At 34.2% G+C, this 21,162-nt stretch overlaps 3 protein-coding genes and 1 non-coding gene across 4 annotated transcripts; 3 read left to right on the top strand and 1 right to left on the bottom strand.

Moving 5' to 3' along the window:
• Positions 1–3,152: 3,152 nt before the first annotated feature.
• On the top strand, positions 3,153–5,598 carry LOC102591053 (subtilisin-like protease SBT1.7). Its single transcript, XM_006339205.2, has one exon. It carries the CDS (start codon positions 3,153–3,155, stop codon positions 5,319–5,321), a length of 2,169 nt encoding a protein of 722 aa, XP_006339267.2. The 3' UTR covers positions 5,322–5,598.
• Positions 5,599–6,218: 620 nt separating this feature from the next.
• Positions 6,219–6,299, bottom strand: TRNAL-AAG (transfer RNA leucine (anticodon AAG)). Its single transcript has one exon. It is a non-coding gene; the product is annotated as a tRNA-Leu (tRNA).
• A 1,919-nt stretch (positions 6,300–8,218) lies between these two features.
• Positions 8,219–13,368, top strand: LOC102595588 (enolase-like). Its single transcript, XM_006338883.2, has 17 exons — positions 8,219–8,340; positions 8,472–8,535; positions 9,376–9,440; positions 9,525–9,572; positions 9,745–9,831; positions 9,921–10,001; positions 10,386–10,487; positions 10,565–10,645; positions 11,184–11,258; positions 11,345–11,407; positions 11,489–11,566; positions 11,958–12,152; positions 12,318–12,368; positions 12,466–12,554; positions 12,659–12,710; positions 12,805–12,861; positions 12,957–13,368. Exons 1-17 carry the CDS (start codon positions 8,275–8,277, stop codon positions 13,035–13,037), a joined length of 1,335 nt encoding a protein of 444 aa, XP_006338945.1. The 5' UTR covers positions 8,219–8,274; the 3' UTR covers positions 13,038–13,368.
• A 2,247-nt stretch (positions 13,369–15,615) lies between these two features.
• On the top strand, positions 15,616–20,062 carry LOC102590697 (putative disease resistance protein RGA3). Its single transcript, XM_006339204.1, has 2 exons — positions 15,616–19,118; positions 20,002–20,062. Exons 1-2 carry the CDS (start codon positions 15,616–15,618, stop codon positions 20,060–20,062), a joined length of 3,564 nt encoding a protein of 1,187 aa, XP_006339266.1.
• The last annotated feature ends 1,100 nt before the right edge of the window (positions 20,063–21,162 follow it).

The following is a 21,162-nucleotide window of genomic DNA, read 5'->3' as shown; positions in this document are numbered from 1 at the left end:
TCTTTTGGTAAAAGTGTAAACTGATATAATTCAACTTCCCCTAAGTAATTACCAAAAAAAGAATTAAATAAAAGGGTAAGGAAAAGACCAAACTACCCTTTAAAAATTCGGATTGGACTTTCCTTATTCCAACAACCCAACTTCCAAAGGGGATAACTCACTCATACGAATTCGGATTTGCGCAAACTCGGCAGCGTTGGAAAGATCATTCCAAGAGCTTTCCTACCATATCTTGAAGTACCTCTAAATCATCTTGAGCTAGAAGTTATGGCCATTTTGAAGTTGACCAAAAACTCAACTTTTTCTAACTTAAACAAATTTCCAGATTTTCATTCTTTCCAAAAATGATTATTTCCAATTATTAGCTTCTTCCTAGTTATTTCAAATTGCGAGATGCTACAATTCCTCACACCTTGATAATGAAGCTGATGACAATTCGTTCATATCATCGCCATGGTTCATTATCTTAATGAAACAAGCAAAATCAAAAAATAATTAAGACTACTTCATGACAAAGTTTATAGGAAAGTACCTTCTCATGAAGCACACAAGTGTATTTATAAGTTGGGGATTATATATCTTAATGTTATATAGAAATTCAAAAGTCATGCTGAAAAAAATGTCATACAAATAACTCTTGGATTCTTCACCATACATGCACTTGCTTTTAATTTGTAATTTGGTTCTTCACCATACATGCACTTGCATTTAATTTGTAATTACTTCTTTTGGCTAATTCATTATACAATATAATTAATAATTATTTAATTTTCATGCTAATATATAACTCATAATCTAAAAAATAATTAAAATTTTATTACTTAATATTTAATTAAATAGATTTTAAAAACATTATAATTAACAACAAGGGCAAAACTGTAATCCAACTTTGAGTTCATTATATGTATATACATATACATATACAATTGGCTTAAGTCATCGGCCCCTTAAAGTTGTCTGCATAATTCATTTGGACACCTCAACTAGGACTCGTACCTATTGAACACCTAAACTGTTCAAAACATATACCTATTAAACACAAAACGTTGATATGGTGAAATAAGTGTAACTCACTGCTGTTGAGCGCGTGAATGGACTTTTTAAAAAAAAATTTAAAAAAAATTAGTGTTTATTTTCTTGACACATGGCATGTATTAATTAAATAACTAAAAACTCATTTAATTAAATATTTATCTCTTTATTTATAAAAGAAAATAATCCCACACCCATGTACAAGTCGTCGTCTTCTTCTTCTTCAACCCACCATTTTAAAGACTTCAAATTCTTTGCCTTTTGTTTTGTTCTTCTTATTTTATTTTATTTTTCATTTTTCATTATAAACAAACTAATTGAATTTGCAAGAAGAAGAAGAAAAATCGGACCATTGGAGTTAAAAAGTTAGCCGACATTCATGCATCTCTATTTTCAATAACCCCGATCAAGCAACATCACCATTCATTAAACTTATTAAAAATGATATAAAAAAATTGATATTCTTTTAATTTCTCTTTATCGTCGCTTTTGAAATAATTTATCGACATCAATTATTTTCACAAAAATCTCAATAATCACAGGAAGAATAGAATGTAATGGCTGACAGGGGAAGAAAAGAAAAAGCAAAAGATTAGGTGGGTGTATTAGGGCTGGGGTGGGAGATATTTTCTTTTTTGTTATCGTTGAGGAATCGATGGTGAAGTGACAACGAAGAAGATGAAGAAGAAAGGGCAATGAATTTGGGGGGGGGGGGGGGAATTGTCTTTTTTATTCTTTTTTCAATTTAATTTTTCTAGATTATTAAAGGCTGAATTTTTTTATATATATTTCAAAATTAAAAATTTGGACCCATGTGCCACGTGTAGTAATTTTATTCATGATTTTTCAAGAAAATATGTGTGAATTACACGCAAAATATTTGGGGGGGGGGGGGGTTTGTTTTTTTTTTTTTTTTTTTTTTTTTTTGTGGGTGGTTTTTTTTGGTTTTTCTAGATTATTAAAGGCTGAATTTTTTTATATATATTTCAAAATTAAAAATTTGGACCCATGTGCCACGTGTAGTAATTTTATTCATGATTTTTTCAAGAAAATGTGTGTGAATTACACGCAAAATATTTTTAAAGCTAGTTGTCATTTTATGTTCAATAAATAAATATTCATTATGATTAAAGTGTCTAATAGGTAAGAGTCCTAGTTGAGATGTCTAAGTGAATTATGCGGACAACTTTAAGGGGCCGTGAATGACTTAAGCCTATACAATTTATATTATATACAAATTCAAGCATCTATATACATGTACAAATATTATCTGACACATATACTATTCAAATATACATATGGAGCATACACATTCTATGATAAATCCATTGCCAGACAAACACATATACGAAATAAAACGTATAATTTTTTCCTTTTAATGGAGGTTTTCGACGAATCCAATTGTTATGGTGTTATTATCGCAGTAGAAGTCATTTTACGCAAAAAATATGTTAGCATGAATAATGAGATTGATTATTATTTTTGTTACCGCATTTAGCGCTCATGTATTCATTAATTAAAAGTGGATGATTTGTATGAATTTTTAATAAATGAATTGGGATATACAAACACAAGTTTCTATAGCAACATAAACTATAGCTATAGAACGTAATTAGATAAACTATAGGCCTATAGCTATGAAGCATAATTTAGTTAAATAAGTTTGCCATTTATGAAATTTTTAATATTCTATTTTATTTTATTTTCTAATTATTTTTTATTGGGCCCACGGGTCAGCCCTACCCATATTGCTCAAGCCCCACAAATCAACATGTTTATTCAAGCATGGCTAAAAAGCTGTTTTTCTTAAATGGGCTCCAAATTTTCTAGCACGGTCCTATTAAATCACATGTTAGGCCAAGCTAGCCCAACTGGCCTAACCCATATTGACGTAAATCCTGACTATTCTATTCTTATTTTCAATCAACTTAATAGCCATCATAATAATTATTTTCTCTATTCAAGTTAATGTTACAGTTAGAATAAGTTAATATGGATAATTTTGCAGAAGCTGAATTCCTGACCATAATAAATTAAATATGATCAAGTCAAGATTATGTTAAATGTACATATTATATATATGCACATCTTGCTGAATGTGATAATCACCTAAACAAAATATGGATCTGAAATTCATCTCTACCTTTCTCTGCTTTGTCCTGCTTCATTCATCAAAGACATTTGGTGATAATTTCACTAATCAAAGTGATTTAGAAACTTATATAGTACATCTTAAATTTCATGATCAACTTTTCTCAAATTCCAAAGATGTACTTCTCTGGCATCAATCATTTTTGCCTACAAATTCGAATCACTCATCGCGCATTTTGTATTCTTATCGTCATGTGTTAAATGGTTTTGCTGCTATGTTGTCATCAGACGAAGTGAAAGAAATGGAAAAGAAGCCCGGTTTCTTGTCAGCGCATCCCCAACGAATATTTCAGTTGCACACCACACACAGTCCAAGTTTCCTTGGGTTGCACCAGAATGTTGGTTTGTGGAATGCATCAAATTCAGGTAAAGGTGTGACCATCGGTTTTATGGATACTGGAATTACTCCTCAACATCCTTCGTTTAATGATAATGGAATGCCTAATCCACCTCTTAAATGGAAAGGCAAATGTGAGTTCAATGTTACAAATTGTAGTAAGAAGCTTATTGGAGCAAGAAATTATGTGCAAGAGAAAACGTTTCCTGCAGATCAAGTTGGCCACGGGACACTTACCTCAAGCATAGCTGTGGGGAACTTTGTGGATGGTGCCAATTATTTTGGTAATGCTAATGGCACGGCTGTTGGCATTGCGCCCCGAGCCCATGTGGCCATGTACAAAGTCTGTGCGGCATATTTTTGTGGAGAATCCACTATTTTTGCTGGTTTTGATGATGCAATTGAAGACGGTGTGGATGTGATTGCCATTTCAATTGGATTAGCTGACCCCCAGCCTTTTTATGGTGATGTTGTAGCTATTAGCTCGTATAGAGCGATGGAGAAGGGGATTTTTGTAAGTTCCTCTGCAGGAAATGATGGACCAGGTAGTGGTACTGTGATGAATGGGGCCCCGTGGATTCTCACAGTTGGTGCTAGCACAACAGATAGAAAGATAAGCGCTGTTGCAGTTCTGGGTAACGGAGCTGAATATGAAGGTGAATCATCCTTTCAACCAAAGAATTTTTCGCAAAAATTGTTACCACTTGTGAATGGCAAGGGATGTGAATCATTGAATTCAAGCAATGTCAAGGGTAAAATAGTGGTGTGTGATAGAAGCGGTGCCTGGGCTAGAATAAGCCAAGGAAGATTAGTGAAACTTGTCGGTGGTGCTGGCATGATTCTCATTAATAATAAGAGACATGGCTCTACAACATTCTCAGAATATGATGCCGTTCCCACGACACAGGTTAGTTACAAGGATGGACAAGAGATCATAAACTATATGAAATCAACATCAACACCAGTTGCAACGATATCATTTAGGGGAACGACATTTGGAGACAAGCACGCGCCAACAGTTACTTACTTTTCTTCTAGGGGACCATTTATGCTGAGTCAGGGCATACTAAAGCCAGACATTATTGGCCCTGGATTGAATATCCTTGCAGCGTGGCCAAAGCCTATAGCAGGACAGATGTTTGAGCTCCTTTATGGAACGTCCCTGTCTTGCCCTCATCTTGCAGGAGTTGCAGCATTGTTAAAGAACGCACATCCAAATTGGTCTCCAGCTGCAATTAAATCCGCAATCATGACCACAGCTGACATCGTCAATCTTGGAAACGATCCAATTCAGGACGAGACACTAGAACCTGCTGATCTATTTGCAGTCGGATCAGGACATGTGAATCCACCAAGAGCAAATGATCCAGGACTCATTTATGACATCCAGCCCGAAGATTACATCCCATACTTATGTGGCTTGAACTATACAGATGATCAAGTCAGTATCATTGTAATAAAGAAGGTACATTGTACAAAAAGCATACCTCAATCAGAGTTGAACTATCCGTCATTTTCTATTCCTACGGAAGCAAGTGCTCAAACTTATACAAGGACTGTGACTAACGTCGGAGAAGCAAGTTCAGCTTACAAAGTTGAAGTATTTGGGCTCAAAGGCGTCGAGGTGACTGTTCAACCTAAAATCTTGAAATTTACAGCGTTGAATCAGAAGGTGTCGTATAATGTAACAGTTAAGTCATCAGATCTTACAGGACATTTCCAAGGATACATAATTTGGTCTTCTGATAGGCATTCTGTTAGAAGTCCAATAAAAGTATTTCCCCATATCAGTGTGATGTAATTCATTGGATTTGTTATATGAAAAAAATTGTCATTATAAATGAAAAAGAAATTATGGAGAAGTAACAAGTAATTATAGAACTGTCATTTTTAATCTCTCTTTAGCTACTTGTGAGTCAGCATTCATCACAAGAATACAAGTGAATGATATAATTTAGAAGAAAAGATAAACCTCACACGACCTCAACTAATTCAGATTTGCATTTTGTAAGGCCAATTAAAAGAAAAGTGCTCTCTAACATAACTTTTTACTATACATATGGCTTGAAATTTGAATTTGAGGCCTCGTCATCTTTATTCTTATACGACAAAGTATGAAGTTATAATTTTGTTAATACTTCTTAAAGGCTACTCGTTAATTAGCATTCATCTAAGGGATACTAGTGCGTGAATGATAATTTAGAAGAAATGATAAACCTCAATGGGACTTGACTCGATTAATCTAGATTTGCATTGCTCAAGGCTAATTAAGAAAAAAAACTTTGTAACATAAATTTTTTTTTTGACACATGGCTTATATTCGGAGCCACATTATCTTTATTCTAATATAAGACAAGTATGAAGTTATAATTTGTTAAACTTCTTAAAGGTCATTCTCAAGTTATAAAATGCAAATAGACTCAATTAATCAAGATTTGCATTGCGTAAGGCCAATTAAAAGAAAAATACTCTCTAACATAGCTTTTTTTTTTATACACATGACTTGTATTTGAGGCCTCATCACAAATAGCTATTCATTTCTTGACGTGTATAGTTTGGGGTCACAAAAAGAGTAATTTCAAATGAAGTGTAGATTATATACATGTAAAGAATTTACTAAAGTTATTCATTAAAGTATAAAAGTATACTAAAAAAATATAAAATGCAAATAGTTATTCATAAAAGTACTAAAAGATTATGTTGAGAGTGGGATTTGAACCCACGCCCTTTCGGACCCGAACCTTAATCTGGCGCCTTAGACCAACTCGGCCATCTCAACAATTTGTTGAGTATATTATATGTAATTTATATAGACATCAAATTTTAAAACTTATAAATATTCAATTATTCATATGTAAAATAATTAAAGCTAAGGAAAAGTTAAGAAGTAAAGAAAATTGAAAAGAGAGAAAAACAAAAGAGGAAGAAGATTAAAAAGCTTGGAACCTCCTCATAGGTCCCTACAATGTACTAATCGAATGTAGATATTGAACATCGAAAAAAAATGCATTTTTTTAATTTTCTAAAAACCTAGTCAGACATACAATAAGAAAATATTTGATCAAGTTAATAAGCTAATCAAACAAACTTATAAGTACATTTTAATGTATTACGTATTTAATAAACATCAAAATATTTACCCATTACATAATTATAAATTAAAATCAATTTATAACTCATAAGTGACAATATTTCACACAAGGCAACCATTGAACTCTTGATTTTAGTACACGGGAGGAGGAAATGGGACAGGAAAAGAAATTGCATCTATGTTTAGTATGGAGAAAAATATTTGTCATCTATATTTTAGGAAAAATAAATGAGTTTTTTATTTAGTATTATTTTGTATTTGATAATTAAACAGAAGAGATATTTCTAAAATATTTATATATAATCTAGATAAATACCATAAAATATGAAGGTGGAGGTGGAAGTGGAAGTGAAGGTAGGGGCGGATACTACGAGAGTGATAGTAAAAATAAGGGTGTGTCAGAGATTGAGAATGACACCATTATAAAATATATATATATATATATATATATATATATATATATTAAAAAACCATTAGAAAAGTTATGTTCCTTATTATTAAGAAATTTATTTTCATAATAAATTGTTCATATTAACACATTGTTAGTTTAGTATGAGAAACATTTATAAGGAGTAGAATATAAGTACAATACTAATCCGATATTTTATGGCCTTAAATCAAATAAATGGAATATGTAGTCGTTTGATTATTGATTAAAGACTAAATTTATACAAATATTTAGTAACAAATTTCAATTGATTTTTTGTTTGAAGTTATAATTTTTTATTCTAGCTATAGATTCACTTCAACTTTTTCATCCTTTAATATTGGCAAATTCTTTTTTATTTTATATTTTGTGTTTGATTTCCATATAGGATCTTTAACCAAATTCAAATCGCGCACAATAAAACTCATTCTAGAAGTGATGGCCCAACATTCAACATCTTTAATTTAGGGTGAAGCAGTCTCAATACTTATTGGACCACAACTGATGTTGGTTTCACGAATTCATTTTCAATAGCTTACATATATCGAGGGTAGAATTGTTCAAAATTGAACCAACACCAATAATCCAAACTGGAAAAAAAAAAGTTATTAATTTATCGATATAATTTGTTATTGGTTTAGCAATTTTGGTAACCGTTTGATTTTTTTTAATTATCGAATTATTGATTCTTAACGGTTAGAGGTTTTTGTTTAACGGGTTAACCAATACCCGAATAGTAAATAAAATAATATTTATACCATTTGATATATATAGAAAAAATGACTTAAGAGTTCAATTTCATATTTTTATTTCTGGTTATCTCAAACTCTCGATTATTCCACAATATGACAGTGTTTGCTTTTGAACAAGATGCAATGTGTCAACTCATTAACATGGTTCATTTAATTTGTCACCTTGTTTCTAATTAATTTTCAATTTTTTTTAATATCAAATCTTAACATTTAAATTGATAACTAAATCGATAATGATTTAATAAGTCAATATATTAATAATTCTATAATGATCTAATATGCCTACAAACCGATAATTAATAAGCTTAAAACCGAACCAATCGATACCCGGCCCTCATCGTGGGAAAACGTCAAGAGATCCATCGGAACCCATCCAACGGTTGTAATTATATTACCTTTCTCTACAAATTCGTGGCGTATCTTCTCACTACTCTCACAAACAACCAACACCTTCGAACGCATATCCCAAACTCATACCTTATTCATGGCAACTATCAAGTCCGTCAAGGCTCGTCAGATCTTCGATAGCCGTGGTAATCCAACGGTTGAGGTTCGTTCTTCTTCAGATCTCCTTCGATTTCAGCATTTTTCCATGTTTTCTGTATTACATTGTTCGTTTTTCGATCCGATTCTGATGGTTTTTTGATAGTTTACTTTTTGTTTGCTGTGTACATGTTTTAGGTTGATGTTCATCTGTCAAATGGCGTCTGGGAGAGAGCTGCGGTTCCTAGTGGCGCATCAACAGGTGAAAATCTGTTTATATTCGTTGTATTAGTTGATTTTATTTTTTTTGCCTTAAAACTGAATGTACTGGTTTGGTAGTGTTTATACAGACATGCAAAGCCAATGATTAAGTTTTGTGTTTTAAAGTGATGATTTGTTTAATGTTTGTCTCATTTTTCGGTGGGATTAGGCTGGTGTGAGTATGGTAGCGCACAGTGTCTGTCGTAGTACTAGTTCGTATACTTGTAGTTTCTTGTTTTTGACATTTGTTTCCATCTGTTGTCTATTGCATTTCAGTTTACAGTGTTATTTCATTGTTGTTGTTGTTGTTCTTTTGTGTGTAGGCTCTGTACTACTTTCCTTATTAATTGACATGTTTTATTTCCTTTTTCATAACTATTTTGATTTGCTGCACCACACTCTATCCTACGTAGAATCCCACTTTTGGGATTACACTGGGTATGTTGTTGTTGTTGTTTCTTGGTTGATGTCATCCTTTACGTGTTATGAGTTTCTGTTTGGCTGTTTAAGTAAGAAAAGTGGCCAACCTTTGGTCTCTTTAAAGGAAAATTTCTTTAATATCAATGTTTTCCAAGGAATCTCTTGAAATTTGAACCATTCGCATCTAGAAGGATATTGCATGACAATGCACTGTTTTTGATTGGCTTGATCCTATTACCGGTTGTAGCACCTTTTGGCTGGTGAAGAGATATATTATTAGATGTTGTTAAGTGCCACTGATCCAAGAATAACATGGTTCAGTTTGGATGAAATGCAACGTATGTGTTTTATTTCTTGAGATTGTTGATTGGTAGCTCCTTCTCTGACTATCTTGAATTAAATGTCTTCATTCATTTGATAGGAATATATGAAGCCCTTGAATTGAGAGATGGAGGGTCTGAGTACCTTGGGAAGGGTGTTTCAAAGGTTGGTATTGCATCTCAAAACACGTAATTGGTTGATTTTACCGTTCACTGCAAACTGCTCGTTTACCTTTTTCCACCCATGTAGGCCGTAAACAATGTCAACTCAATCATTGGCCCTGCTCTTATTGGCAAGGTATGCCTCCTCTTATAATTTCTTTTACCTTTGGAAAAGATGTTTCTTGCAAAAATGTTCTGATGGTTATTTGCTTGGTGTGAAGGAATACCATAATGCTTCCTATTAGTGTAGTGGGCAATGAGAGTTGTTTTTATGCATGATATGTGAGGTGTGTTTTCTTGCTTTGTAGGACCCGACTGATCAGACTGGTCTCGATAACTACATGGTTCATCAACTAGATGGAACTCAAAATGAGTGGGGTTGGTGCAAGCAAAAGGTATACAAGCAGAAGCTTAACTTTAGGTCACATGTAACTATCAGAAGTGCACAAATTACCAATTTACCTGTGTTGGCCTTTTTTGACAGCTTGGTGCAAATGCCATCCTTGCTGTGTCACTTGCAGTCTGCAAAGCTGGTGCTGCTGTCAAGAACATTCCGCTTTATAAGGTATATCACCCAAAAAAAAATTATGGAGTTCAATGTTCACTTTTGCCAGTAATCTACTCTTTAAATCTTCTGTTGCCAATTAAGCCGAGTCCAAATGAAAGAGATTGACCCAATTCCTTTATCCATTTCTTCTTCGATCTTCAATGTGGGAACATTTTTATATTTTGAATTTATTATTCAAATATGAGGGTAGCTTTCTACTGTTTTAATTTTGGCATTGATACTATTTCTATTACTATTCTATTTTAGTTCTCCATCATGGCAATTTATTTGCCCAAAAAGGAAATAGAGAACATCCAAGTCTACATTCTCTTCTTTACTTATATCTGGCTAGAAAAAGTTATCTGATTGGGTGTTACAATTTGAGTTGCCTTCTCTTTGCAGCATATTGCCAATTTGGCGGGTAACAAAAAGTTGGTTTTGCCTGTTCCTGCTTTCAACGTCATCAATGGTGGGTCCCATGCTGGAAACAAACTTGCAATGCAGGCATGTATTTTCTCCTGCTTAAAGATGTAGTTAAATGATGCTTAGATAAAAGATTACTAATTAGTTGTTATTTGCAGGAATTTATGATTCTTCCTGTTGGAGCTTCTAGTTTTAAGGAGGCCATGAAGATGGGCTGTGAAGTGTATCACCATTTGAAGGTTTCACACAGTTGTTCTAGCTTCTATTCCCTTAGTATTTATTTGTTTCAAAGTCAAAACATAGAGGATAAGTTGTTCTTTTCTTTTCCTTTTTCTTTCTTTGAGGTCCATAAGGCTAGAAAATACAGTGCTCCCTATGCCAAATTTTATGTGATGGTCTTTCCTTTTTAGTTTCTCACTGAAAGACTGTTACCTTTCTATATTAAGAAACTATGTAATCTATCCATCTTCATTTTACCTTTACTAAAATAACTTTTAGATTCCATTTGATGGAAAAGTTCTACCTTTTCTCAGTTGAGAGAATAGTAAAAAATATGCACAACTGTCGTGACCTCTCACTTAATTGTTGGTGCTAACTATAATTTTGGTATTTTGCATATTCTTAGCTTATGTGTCAAAAGTCTTTATTTCTTGAACTCCATGCACATCCAAATTATGCTGCATAAAATGGGACCAAGGGAGTATTTAAATTTGTTGATATGACATCCTTTTTCTTTTATTTCTATCAGTAGCTGATGACAGTTTACTCTAATTCTAGGCTGTGATTAAGAAGAAATATGGCCAGGATGCAACAAATGTTGGTGATGAGGGTGGTTTCGCTCCTAATATCCAGGTGAAGTATAAATTTATGCTGATGAATGGCATACTGTTGAATGGTTACCCTTTTACATCACGTGACTATGGCTTTTGAAAATTCAGGAGAACAAGGAGGGTCTTGAATTGCTCAAGACTGCCATCGAAAAAGCAGGCTATACTGGAAAAGTAAGCTCTCAACTGCGTTTAAATCAGACCTTTTTCCAACTGCTTTTAATAATATAGAAGCTAAGATTATTTTCCTTTTAGGTTGTTATTGGAATGGATGTTGCAGCATCTGAATTCTATGGAAAGGACAAAACTTATGATTTGAACTTCAAAGAAGAGGTTCTTTCTGACTATGCCTATTAGTGCATTCAAACTGTAATATTAGTGGCTTTCTTTCACTATCAGTTGACAGTTACAGGTTTTATCTCCATAAAGAATGTTGGACTGGATTTTCTGCGTTAACATGAATCTGTAATCTTGATGGTTTTGAAGCCACGTAAACTTAAAATTGGTAACTGATAAATTAGGCCTTTTTGATCATCTCTTTTGGTGAAAAACCTTTCTCAGAACTCAGCAATAGAGATTAATCAGTAATAACTAATAACCACTAACTACCTACTTGGGAAATGGATATTCATATGAGCTGGAAATTATAGGACTCTTTATTGAGGTAGTTTCGTGTCTGATTTATTATCTAATCTGATTTGCTTCAATTGTTTCATCTTTGCAGAACAACAATGGCTCCCAAAAGATCTCAGGTGACCAGCTCAAAGATTTGTACAAGTCATTTGTGTCTGAGTACCCTATTGTTTCGATAGAAGATCCATTTGACCAAGATGACTGGGAGACCTATGCTAAGCTCACTGCTGAAATTGGGGAGAAAGTACAAATTGTAGGAGATGACCTTCTTGTCACCAATCCTAAGGTAAAACTGAAGTGTTATACAACTAGTTGTCATTTTCTTGCTTAGAGCTGCATGCTTAGATGTTCCATCATTAAAGAAAATGGGTAGAGCACCTGGTTTTTGTGTGTATGAGTTACTTTCTTAATGCTTTTGGAAACCATATAATTATTAGTTGTATCTGTGCAGAGAGTTGCCAAGGCAATCAGTGAAAAGACTTGCAATGCACTTCTTCTTAAGGTACTTGTCACATCATCTAAGTTTGCCATATTGCTGTTATGTCCTCTTAATTTGGAGTTCACACTGCTGCAATATTTCATTCTGATTTTGTGTGCAGGTTAACCAAATTGGCAGCGTGACTGAGAGTATCGAAGCTGTGAAAATGTCTAAGCAAGCTGGTTGGGGTGTAATGACTAGCCACCGCAGGTAAGGAGATCATGATCCTCTGGAATAAGCTTTCAGAAAGAGGAAATTCAGTTATGCTTTGTTGTTTAAGACACTTGTTAATGATCTTTGGTTATTTGGTGCAGTGGAGAGACGGAGGATACCTTCATTGCTGATCTTGCTGTTGGTTTGTCAACGGTAATTTTGTAAATGCACTTTTGTCTAATCTAATTTATAGAGTCAACTCGGAGTAGTCTTTGGTATCAATTGTGTATTTCCCGGATTCTTGTAGGGACAAATCAAGACTGGAGCTCCCTGCAGATCAGAACGTCTTGCAAAGTACAACCAGGTACTTACCCTAATAGTACAGTTTACTTTGATGGTATTACTATTTTCGGGCGCTTCTTTCTGTAGTCAGTTCTGATTTCTCATTCATTCCATCAGCTCTTGAGAATTGACGAGGAACTTGGTTCAGATGCTGTATATGCCGGAGCAAGCTTCCGCACCCCTGTTGAACCGTACTAACTAGGACTCTCTTGGGCTGACCAAATTCCCAGTGTGGAAATGGTCATTCTAGGACCTGTGATCGATTTTCACATTGCAACTTTTAACAGTTATGTTCTGATGTTTTGAGCCTTGACAATTCTGAACTGAGAAAAAGTTCTCGTAGGCAGAGCATATCTTATTTCTGAGTTTTGACTGCTGGGAATGCAGTTTGTAGTAGTACTTAAAGATTTTTGATGTTTTGGTTTTGCCATCACAGTTTTTTCCTTGCTATATTGTAACACATTGTGGATTATACCCCAATCCACTGATAGTGCCTTTCATTAATTGAGTCGCCATGATGAAAACAACATATTCGGTGAAATTCTACTTGAGATGTTGATGAATTCAATTGCGTCTGTTTCATCCTATGATGTAAGAACAAAACTTTTCATGAATAGAATTACAGTTAGGCATTGGAATCACTCTGTCATAATTCATTTACAAAATTTATGTCCATGCATTGGAACCACTCTCTTCATAATTCTTTTTTGGTAAAATTGAAATTATATATATATATTGTTAACGTTTGAAGAAATTACATGTCTTTCGCGAGTATTATTGAAAAAATAAATGAGGCCACAAAAGACAATTATTGAAAGTTACATGGATCTGTTTGTCTTTATCCTAAAATCTTGTTTTAAGGAAAATGTAAAACAAGGGAGGTTTTAGCAATATCTCGCCGCAACAGTGTGTTACTAACCGTGTCCAAAATGGTATTTGGATGACTCAATTGGTTTGGAGGATGGTTATCCACATGGATGATTTTAAATTGATTCCCCTTCAATGTTTGTTGAATCAAGTTTGTTGCATAGAGCTTGCCAAGTACGGTTTTCATTTTGTTGCATAGGACTTGCCAAGTACGTTTCCATTCTATATGTGATTTGCAGGTTATTGCACAATGAGGGCTCACCCAATATGCACAAAGTGCTCACTCAAAGAATAGAGGTTGTGACAGAGAGTGTAGCGATTGCGGTTTATGTGAGACATGCCTTATACCTTTATCCCAATATACTTGATACAAGTTTTGTACTGTAAATAATAAATTTAAATGACACATATATTATTGGATTTTCTATGTGTAATAAAATAAAAATCAAAACATACAAAATAAAAGTAATTACTGATATTTTAATTAGGAATTAATCTAAGGAAATGCAAAAGTCATTAACATTTTAATTAAAATGATATGATTTAATATTTAAATTAAATAGTTAAATGTTTTATAGCATTTTAATTTATAGTAGGATAAACCGTAATTCAATTTTTAACTTTTTTTGTTCCTACTTATAGATTGATATGATATGGTGATGCATGAAAAATAAAAACTAAATTGATACATATATTGAATTGCATCATAATCAACTCAAATGCCACTAGAAGTCACAAAACCTTGCTTCGACTCAAATACACATACATAAAGTAAGGGGAAAAAATAAACTTGTTATAATTTAGTTACATAAAGAAACATATTTTATTTGGATATGTCAAAATGGAATTTTTTTTATTAAGAAGAATTCTAACAAAACTTGATGTTGCAATATACTTAAACTAATTCTTCTTTGGAAAGATTAAAGCTTCTAAAATGAAAAAAAAATATATCTAAAAAATCTATCATAATTTCAATATTAACATTTTCCTTCCTTTTTTTCTTCTTTTCAAATGATGTTTTTAGGAAGCCTAAGATCATCCATTAGCTATTGTCTCTGATGATGACAGAAGTCTTCTGAACAAAATTGTTGAGTTCGATTGGATTAGTTTAATTAATTAATTTTCGAGTTTAATTAGTTGGATCATAACAAACCATCAGTTGATGGTAGAGTGGTGGACACCCAGAGAAGACCAATTTTGATTGGCACTGGGTTTGTATTCTAGGGCTTCCCCTCCAGCCCTAAAATAATGAAACAGCCAAGATTACCATGTAAGATATGCCTTTTACACCAAAATCACAACTTTTTCGCAATATAAGTCATGTTTGTATTATAATATACCATAAGTTATGAAGTAAAAGGAATAGTAAGTTATGGCAATGCCCCTCATATTGAAATAACAAATAGCTTTCCCATGATATAAGTTTACATGTTCGTATCATAATATTCCACAAGTTATGTGTATGTCGGGAGCCGGGAGGGCATAATGCAAAAAATAAAATAAAAGTTATGTAAACTTATGCGGAGCGAATTAGGTCTGGACAGATATATTTTGGTCCTCCAAATTTTCATAAAATGAGAAGCAGGAGCAATAATTAAACACCAGTCTGTTTGAAGGGCAATACGATGTAAAAACTTGATTTGAATGTGACTTCCTTTTTGGTATCCTTATTTTCTTGTAGCAGAATGTCATTCATTAGAAATAAAAACAACACACAAATTATTTATTTAAAGGATGATTAGCTGTTAATCCAAAAAAAAATACATTCTTTATTCAAATTATTGTCTATGAATTATTCTCTTTCTTGTAGAGGCCGGCAAACAACAAGCAAAATAATACTTCTGCAAGAAATTTGAGAAGATTTTGGTGTATAGAGGAAAAAAACAACTTTGTAAAGAGCATTGCAACGATGGCCGATCTTGTAATTGGTGCTACTGTTAAAGTTGTGCTTGATAAACTGCTTTCTCTCACTATTGAGGAGGCCAAGAGTTTAAGGAACTGCAAGAAAAATCTAAGAATTCTGACAAAATATGTATCCATGATTCAAGCTCTCATTCATGATGCTGAAAGACGACAAGTTGATGATCAGGCTGTTGAACAATGGCTCAAGATGCTTGAGAGAGTTGCTGAAGATGCTGAAAACGTGTTTGACGAATTCAGATATGAATATCTCAAAGCACAAGTCATGAACATCCGAACCAAACTAATGGAAAAGGTCAGCAGCTTCTTTTCTCATACTGCTTTTAAGTACAAAATGTCGCGAAAAATAAACAACATCAATGAAGAGTTGAAGGCTATCAATCAGTTAGCCAATGACCTCGGTCTCAAACCACTGATGGTTCCTTCTCAGAAAATACTTCCAATTCGAGAAACAGATTCCTTAGTTGTTGCTTCGGATGTTGTTGGTAGAGACAAAGATGTTGCTGAAATAAAAGAGAAGATTTTGAACATGAGAAAGGATGTTGTTCTGTGCACCATTCCCATAGTGGGTATGGCGGGTTTAGGGAAAACAACTGTGGCTAAGAGAATTTTCAATGATGAACACATCAAGCAGCAGTTCGAAAAGAGAGTTTGGTTGTGCCTACCTGAAATGTCAGAAACTAAGAGCTTTCTTGAACAAATCCTTGAATCATTGACAGAGAGGAAAGTTGAGGTTCAAAGGAGAGATTTAATAGTTAAGAAGCTACAAGATGAATTGGAAGGAAAAATGTATTTGCTTGTCCTAGATGATATGTGGCGTGTTGACTCTATATCGTGGCATGAGTTCATGGACACCTTGAGAGGAATAAATACATCCAGAGGAAACTGCATTCTTATGACTACTCGTATGAAGCAGGTGGCATCCATAGTAGCAGAAGATCTTCATATGTTGCGAAGATTAGCAAGAGATCATTGTTGGTCCATTTTCAAACAAAGAGCGTTTGTTGATGGGGAAGTTCCGCAGGAAATAATGAGCATGGAGAACAAGATAGTTGAAATGTGTCAAGGTCTACCATTGGCTGCAAGTGTGTTGGGAGGCCTCTTATGCAACAAGGAAAAACATGAATGGCGGGCAGTTCTTAATGGCAATCCCCTTGTTGCGGGGGAAGATGATAACGGGGAAAATAGCATAAAGAAGATCCTAAAACTCAGCTATGATTATCTACCATCTCCACATCTGAAAAAGTGTTTTGCTTACTTTGCCATTTTTCCAAAAGATTTTGAGTTTGAAAAGGACCAGCTTATCCAACTCTGGATGGCAGAAGGTTTTCTCTGTCCATCTCAAGAGACCACTTTGATGGAAGACGTTGGGAACAAGGCTTTTCAACTTTTGTTGCAAAATTCCTTGCTGCAAGATGTTAAGCTAGATGATCTGAACAATATAACACACTGTAAGATGCATGATCTTGTGCATGATTTGGCTGGAGATATTTTAAAGTCTAAACTATTTGATCAAAAGAGTATTGGAGGAGAAAATCTTTCTCAAGTCCGATACTTTGGATGGGACTCACCAAGTGATCAAATAGATAAGATAAACGAGTCAGGACGTTTGTGCACATTGTTCTGGAAAAGAATTATATCTGAAGAACTGTTGTTGAGCTTTCAGTTCTTGAGAGTTTTAAATTTGTCCAGGTCAGGCATCAAGGTATTGTCAGCCAAAATCGGCAAGCTAATATACTTGAGATATCTTGATCTCTCCAGCACTGAGATCAAAGCATTGCCCAACTCCATTTGCAAGCTCTACAATTTGCAAACATTGAGAATCAATAGCTGTTTCTCACTTAGGAAGCTTCCAGAAGAAATGGCAAATATGATAAGTTTGAGACACATATATTGCATCTATCATTACCCAACATATCTTTATTTTGCGGGTCGGAGATCAAGGTTTATAGGTAATTATCAGTTTCAGATGCCACTTAATATGGGGCAATTGACTAGTCTTCAGACGCTACAGTTTTTCTATGTAGGTTTAGCGAAAGGTCGTCGAATAGAAGAATTAGGTCATTTGAAAAACCTTAGAGGTGAATTGACAATCAAACATCTCCAATTAGTCGTAAATAAAGAAGAGGCTCGAACAGCATATTTACAGGAGAAACCAAATATCTACAAGCTGACATATTTATGGACCCATGATGAATCAGAAGGCTGTGAGATCAATGATGAGCATGTGTTGGATGGTCTTCAACCGCATCCGAACTTGAAAACCTTAGCAATAGTGGACTATTTTGGGACTAAATTTCCTTCATGGTTCAGTGAAGGATTGCTACCAAATTTGGTCAAGTTGAAATTAAGTGGCTGCAAAAGGTGCAAAGAAATCCCATCACTTGGCCAACTGAAGTTCCTTCGGCATCTTGAACTGATAGGATTCCTTGAATTGGAATGCATTGGATCTACATTTTATGGCGTTGATGTTAATGATAATGGATCAAGCAGCAATAATGGCAATATCCAAGTGTTCCCATCACTGAAAGAACTAGTATTGCAGAATATGAATAGCCTTATTGAGTGGAAGGGTGATGAAGTTGGAGTTAGAATGTTTTCTGCGCTTGAGAAGTTGAGGATCACAAAGTGTCCACTGTTAAAAGGTACCCCACGTCAATTGGAAATCCTCCGTGAATTAAGCATTGAAGGAGTTGACAGTGAAATGCCATTGTTGAACTTGTGTAGCAACTTGACATCTCTGGTAAAGCTTACTGTGAATGATGTGAAAGAGCTCACTTGTCTTCCTGATGAGATGCTACGCAATAACCTTTCTCTTCAACAACTATTGGTCACACACTGCAGAGAGTTTCGTGAATTGCCCCAAAGCCTGTACGATCTCCATTCTCTTGAGAGCTTACAAATATTCTTCTGCCCCAATTTCAGTTCTCTTCCTGTTCCCAGTGTAGAGAATCGTTTGACTTCCCTCCAAAGTCTTGATTTATCACTGTGTTTTGGATTGACCAGTTTACCAAGTGGAATGCTAGAGCATTGTCGGTCTCTACAGACTTTGAAGGTCAGCTGCTGTGACAACTTAGTTTCCTTGCCTTTACACGTATGGGAAATGCCTTCAATTTCATATTTGGGTTTATCAAATTGTCCCAAGTTGATTAGTGTACCCACAGGGGGCCTTCACCACCTCACAGGGTTAAAGGTATTGGAAATTGGTCCTTTCTCAGAGATGGTGGATTTTGAGGCATTCCAATTGATTTTTAATGGCATTCAACAGCTATCGTCCCTTCATACATTGGAGGTGTATGGATGGACGCGTTGGGATTCTCTGCCTTATCAGCTTATGCAACTCTCTGCCCTAACAAAGATCCATATACATGATTTCGGAATTGAGGCTCTTCCTCATAGACTTGACAACCTTACTTCTCTTGTAACATTACATCTAATGGGGTGCAAAAGGCTACAACATGTGGACTTCTCAGATGTCATGCCCAAATTACGGTATCTGGAGATCCGTTATTGTCTATTGTTAGAAGGTCTGTCGGATGGGCTTGGCAACCTTGTTTCTTTGAAAGAATTAAGTTTACGTAACTGCGAAAAACTACAACATCTGCCATCCAGATATGCCATGCTGCGCCTCACTAAATTATGGAAACTAATAATTAATGGCTGCCCGCAGTTAGAAGAAAGTTGCACCAATCGGAGTAGCCCAAACTCCCAGTGGTCCAACATTTCCCATATTCCAAAAATTGAAGTAGGCGGGAGGATAATTCAGAACTTACGTAAGTCTCTGTTTCTCTTTCACTTTTTGATCTGTAAAATTTTTAAATATTATTTTCCCCGAGTTCCAGAAAAGAAGTTATGCATGTAGTTTAACATTTTTTCTGCAATTATTTTGACATTAAAAATTGCAAAATTATTAATGAATTGAATTTGTGCTATGCTTTCAGCATTCTGCTTGTCCGCTTGAACTGAATTGTTCTTTCTTCTAATTGATGCTTTCCTCCATATAATTCTTCTTCACTTTTCTTTTGCCAGACCTTCGATCCATAATATTGATGCGAAAACTTAGGACTTGTATGGACTCCTTTTTCCTTTTTAATTTTCAGGGGACAGATTGGAACATTTTGTTAGAGAGGTTTATATAAGTTTCTTAATAGACATTCTCGTTACTTTCACTTTCATTAAAACTCCTGCGATTGAAGGACTTCAACAAAGAAAGTTACAAAAGACTGCTATTTATTGAATCTTATAGCAAAGAGTGTCCCATTGGCTCTAAAAATGTCCTTAGCAGTATCTGTTCATCTTAATAGGTCGCTGATTCTCCATTCTCGAAGATGAACATGTGTGTGAAAACTGACTTTTACTGTTTCCTGTGTTTCAGATTGATGGTTGAAACAACGGCATGGACGTCTTATCTAAATCGTAGACTGGAAAAGATTTGACAGCAGAGGAGGCCTTTCTTGCACAATGTTCATGCTGTACCTGCCTTTCTTACAGCCCTCTTGGATTTTGTTTGTGCATAATAAACAAAAAAAAGTAATATAGTTTTATGTCATTTTAAGTAACTCCTACTCTCTAGAAAAAAACTGAAACCTAACTTTGATTAATCCAAAAACCTAAATATTATAGCTTTAATGTTTGTCTTAATTGATTGATGTTCCATGCTAGTAAATATTCTTTACAAAGCATTTCATATTTTGCCCAAGCAAAATAAAAAATAAAAAAATAGGTAAGCAGATTACAAGGTAGGTGGAAAATCGAACTCTTACCAACAAGGTGAAAGTTCATATAGCAGAGGATTCTTGCGCTTTTGACTTGTCTAATCAAGTGCGATGGAGAATTGTGTTGTGGGAAAAAATTGGAGATCATGGAGTTGGCTTGAGCTTCTTGAATATTTCTCTATCAAAACTTATTTAATTGAGGGGAAAGTTATCCATTTAGTCAATCAGACAAATATAATTATATCTGCTAGTCAAATATATAAAAAAAAAAGATATACACTATTTTGTAAGTATTAAAATAGGCGGAATGAATTTTGGAACACGACAATGTTTAATATTTTGGGACTCAAAAAGTAAAATATTTTTGTACAATATTAAAATAGGCTGAATGAATTAATATTACAAAAGTACAATATTAAATTTGAAAATTTATGTTTGTAACTTTTTTTGGCCTAAAAGTACAGCAATAACATATTTAGTGAAATTCCACAAATAGGGTCTGAAAAGGTTAAAGTGTATGCAGACCTTACCAACACCGTAAAAAATAAAAAATAGAGAAGCTTCAAACTCAAAACACTTAGGGTGTGTTTGGTAGGAAGGAAAATGTTTTCCTAGAAAACAAGTAGACTTTGGACTTGTTTTCTCATGTTTGGTTGGCGAGTAAAAAATATTTTCTGGAAAAGATTTTTTAGTGTTTGATTTATGAATGAAAAATATTTTTGAGAAAATATCTTTTATTTTTACTAGAGAGTAGAAAATAACTTTTGAATTGAAACTGAAAATACTTTTTAAAATTAAACTTAAATTTTTTTGGGGGGAGG

Source organism: Solanum tuberosum, unplaced genomic scaffold (genome assembly GCF_000226075.1).
Source record: "Solanum tuberosum cultivar DM 1-3 516 R44 unplaced genomic scaffold, SolTub_3.0 scf00008, whole genome shotgun sequence".
Classification (NCBI taxonomy): domain Eukaryota; kingdom Viridiplantae; phylum Streptophyta; class Magnoliopsida; order Solanales; family Solanaceae; genus Solanum; species Solanum tuberosum.
The sequence above is the reverse complement of the archived record's forward strand: the minus strand, read 5'-3'. Positions and strand labels throughout refer to the sequence as shown.

Excerpts from the sequence above, each read along its gene's own strand:
- LOC102595588 (XM_006338883.2), top strand. The coding sequence starts at position 8,275 with ATGGCAACTATCAAGTCCGTCAAGGCTCGTCAGATCTTCGATAGCCGT. Across the intron at positions 10,002-10,385 it reads AGAACATTCCGCTTTATAAG|CATATTGCCAATTTGGCGGG; the intron begins GTATATCACCCA and ends TTCTCTTTGCAG. Across the intron at positions 11,408-11,488 it reads AAGCAGGCTATACTGGAAAA|GTTGTTATTGGAATGGATGT; the intron begins GTAAGCTCTCAA and ends TTTTCCTTTTAG.
- LOC102590697 (XM_006339204.1), top strand. The coding sequence starts at position 15,616 with ATGGCCGATCTTGTAATTGGTGCTACTGTTAAAGTTGTGCTTGATAAA. Across the intron at positions 19,119-20,001 it reads GATGTCATGCCCAAATTACG|ATTGATGGTTGAAACAACGG; the intron begins GTATCTGGAGAT and ends CCTGTGTTTCAG.
- LOC102591053 (XM_006339205.2), top strand. The coding sequence starts at position 3,153 with ATGGATCTGAAATTCATCTCTACCTTTCTCTGCTTTGTCCTGCTTCAT.